The sequence below is a fragment of the Bombus fervidus genome, chromosome 3 (genome assembly GCF_041682495.2).
Source record: "Bombus fervidus isolate BK054 chromosome 3, iyBomFerv1, whole genome shotgun sequence".
NCBI lineage: Eukaryota > Metazoa > Arthropoda > Insecta > Hymenoptera > Apidae > Bombus > Bombus fervidus.
In genome coordinates, this window is record NC_091519.1 from 5,799,755 (window position 1) to 5,802,871 (window position 3,117).

A 3,117-nucleotide genomic window follows, 5' to 3' on the forward strand; every position below is an offset into this window, starting at 1 on the left:
TTTTTTAGATTTTAACTCCATCAAAGCTATACCTTGAATATGCATATCTACAACATAAACCATTTTACAGACAAACTTGGTTTATGGTTACTTTAGCTGCTGCATCAATTATAATTATTATAATGGTCATAGCAGTGCTATGCGTGAAAAGTAAAAGCTATAAATATAAACGTAAGTTGTAATAAATACATTCTAACACAAAGTATATGGGTTTATAATAATCAAGTAATTGTTCTAGAAGAAGCACAAAAGACACTTGAAGAATCTATGGCAATGGATACTGATGATAGACAAGAATCTGATTTAGAGCTTTATAGATCAAGACAAGGAGGTGGTGGTGCAATGAATATGGCTAATGCTTGTGGTACATTAGGTAAAAGAAACACTTTAGCAAGAAAATCTATGCATCCTCCTCCTCCTACAATGTTGGGAAAGTCACCTCCTAGACCATCACCAGCCTCTGTTGCTTATCATAGTGACGAAGAAAGTCTGAAAGGATATGATGAAAACCCTGACGATAGCAGCGTTACGGAAAAACCTTCCGAAATTAGTTCAACAGATTCACAGGTAACATTCCTTAAATATATATATAAAACATATGCATTATACATAACATATTTTATGTTATAGGGATCTGAAAGCGAGAATGAAAGTGTACAATCGGATCCACATTCCTTCGTAAATCATTACGCTAATGTTAATGATTCCTTAAGACAGTCCTGGAAACGTCAGAAACCAGTTAGAAATTATTCATCGTACACTGATTCTGAACCTGAAGGTAGTGCCGTTGTCAGTTTAAATGGGGGACAAATTATTATGAACAATATGGCAAGGTCGAGAGCACCATTGCCTGGTTTTTCGTCTTTTGTATAATTTGTTCATAATAAAAAATGAAAGTTTTCGTTAAGTAGATAGGGTGCCGAATTATAGACTAGCGAAATTTATAATCGTTATACGATTAAAGTAAAATAAATTTATGCTGAGCACGAATTAATTTTGAAGCATATAAATAATTTGGAGAAAAAAAATTGTTATATATGTATAAAAAGAGATATTGTTAAAATTTTGATCATTTTCATGAAGCAAAATAGTTAGAATTTTAATAGCTCAGCACTGAAATTGAAATACACAGAGTTAAAGACTTATGTTGAAACACAAATTTATGAGTGTTTCACGCACGCTGATACTTCGTATAGTAATTTTAAAATGCTTTGGCACCACCATATTGTGATATATTGAAATACATATTATTTATAATTTTAGATAAAGTCAAAATGTGTATAATGAATATTTTTACTTTCATTAAGTGAAGTTGGAACAAAATATTGCATGGATCTCGAATAACGTAATGCTTGCGCATTTTTTTAAATGTAAGAAAGATAAGTTTGAAACAATCTATTAATATAACGTATTAAAAATGAAATAGAATATCATTAATAATAATAAAAACAATATCGTATCGAAAACTGCCAGAGATTACCGAGATAACCGCATATATAATTAATAAACTCAAAAAACAAAATAATATTTTAATACTACATTAATATGATAAAAACAATTAAATTATATTCCATTAAAACATACGAACATACTAATCACAGTATCACTTATAAATCTTTTCCACTTGTATGAATACATTTTTTTAATGTTTCTAATTGACATTTGTGCAACAAAATAAAATTTGTTTGATATAAGACATCGATCTAAATATATGAACAATTCACAATCAGGCCTATCATATCAATTTCAATTAATCTTCATAGACTAAAGATGAGTCTGATAAAGTTATTATACCGAATAAATAAAGAACATTACGTGAAATGTGACTGCGTGAATTTCTATCTTTAAGGGTCTTTGTTTTTAATATTATTATGTATAATGTACATAAAATTTATATAAATTACAAAATAGCAAATACCGATACAACACTTGTACATTTAGTGCACAGCTTAGGCAACGTTAGATAAAAGTTTATGCTAAGGAATCTTTCAACAACATATATTTATCTTCTTCAAATAGATATCTATCGTCTATTTTCATCTTTTTTTTTTTAAATCATAGAATGAAGAAGAAAAAGACATGACTTTAATGCATTGACATTTGCATATAAAGAAAATGCAATCTATTTAATTCACCACAATATCGTAAATTCATTTGTAGTATATAATATTACACTTACAGTATTGTAAAACATTATCATACACAGACTTATTCAATTTTAGGGCAGTAATCTTCTTACCATAATGCATTTAATCTATTATTGTTTTAAAGGTGAAAAGCATTTCAGACTGATATTGATGCGTGAAATGTCTTTTTTGCTTGATACTTATTTTGTAATAAAAAGATCATAGAAACGATATAAACAAAATGTTAAGAAATCGTAAAACATATAAAACAAATTTTGAAATATTCTTCGATAATATACGCTAAAATCTAGGAATATATGCATTATTGAAAATATAAGACAATGAAAATAATTGAACAGTTCAATGATGGCAGCTATAATTCTATTATATTTAATAGAATAATTATTGTAGTTGGTTAATGAAACAAGGTTGATAAAATTATACTCGAACTTTTAATTTGATTGATTTTTCATTCAACACAAACCATAATATTAATTACAAATAAAAAATTGTAATTAATGTCATTAACTAGATAGCAAATTGTTTGATAAATATTTACTTTCAAAAACGATACATTCTTTATTCTTAATGTTATATTAGAAAACTTGCTTTCTGATTTTTATACTATATAGCATTAATTTCCCTATTTGTTAACATTAATTATTAATTATTGTCATCTTGTGTCATAAAAACTTAATCTTCATACAAATGAAGATATAATTGTTTCTACACACTGCCAATAAGAATTAATTCGAGGATAAAATTGTTTTTATCCACATTTCTATATATTAATGACAAATTCAAACAAATCGTGTCTGAAATTATACATTACTTGTACAACATATTCTAAGTATGTGTTAATATTTTAATAAAATTTATATAATTTTATGCATACTATTTTTTTTATAATTTTGGTCAATGATGTTCTTACTAAGTTTTGGAATATTTTTAAAACAATTGAAATTGTGTGTTTATACAAATAAATAATAAA

The 3,117-nt window shown here is 26.4% G+C and overlaps 1 protein-coding gene across 4 annotated transcripts in view; it reads left to right on the forward strand.

Moving 5' to 3' along the window:
- The window catches only part of Sdk (sidekick cell adhesion molecule), a 43,745-nt gene extending 41,158 nt beyond the window's left edge, over positions 1-2,587 (forward strand). For all 4 annotated transcript variants that reach the window (XM_072000650.1, XM_072000651.1, XM_072000652.1 and 1 more), the window contains 3 exons: positions 9-171; positions 239-567; positions 631-2,587. In XM_072000650.1, coding sequence (XP_071856751.1) covers positions 9-171; positions 239-567; positions 631-873 — 735 coding nt within the window. In that variant the 3' untranslated portion in view covers positions 874-2,587. The remainder of the gene's footprint in view (positions 1-8; positions 172-238; positions 568-630) is intronic.
- The last annotated feature ends 530 nt before the right edge of the window (positions 2,588-3,117 follow it).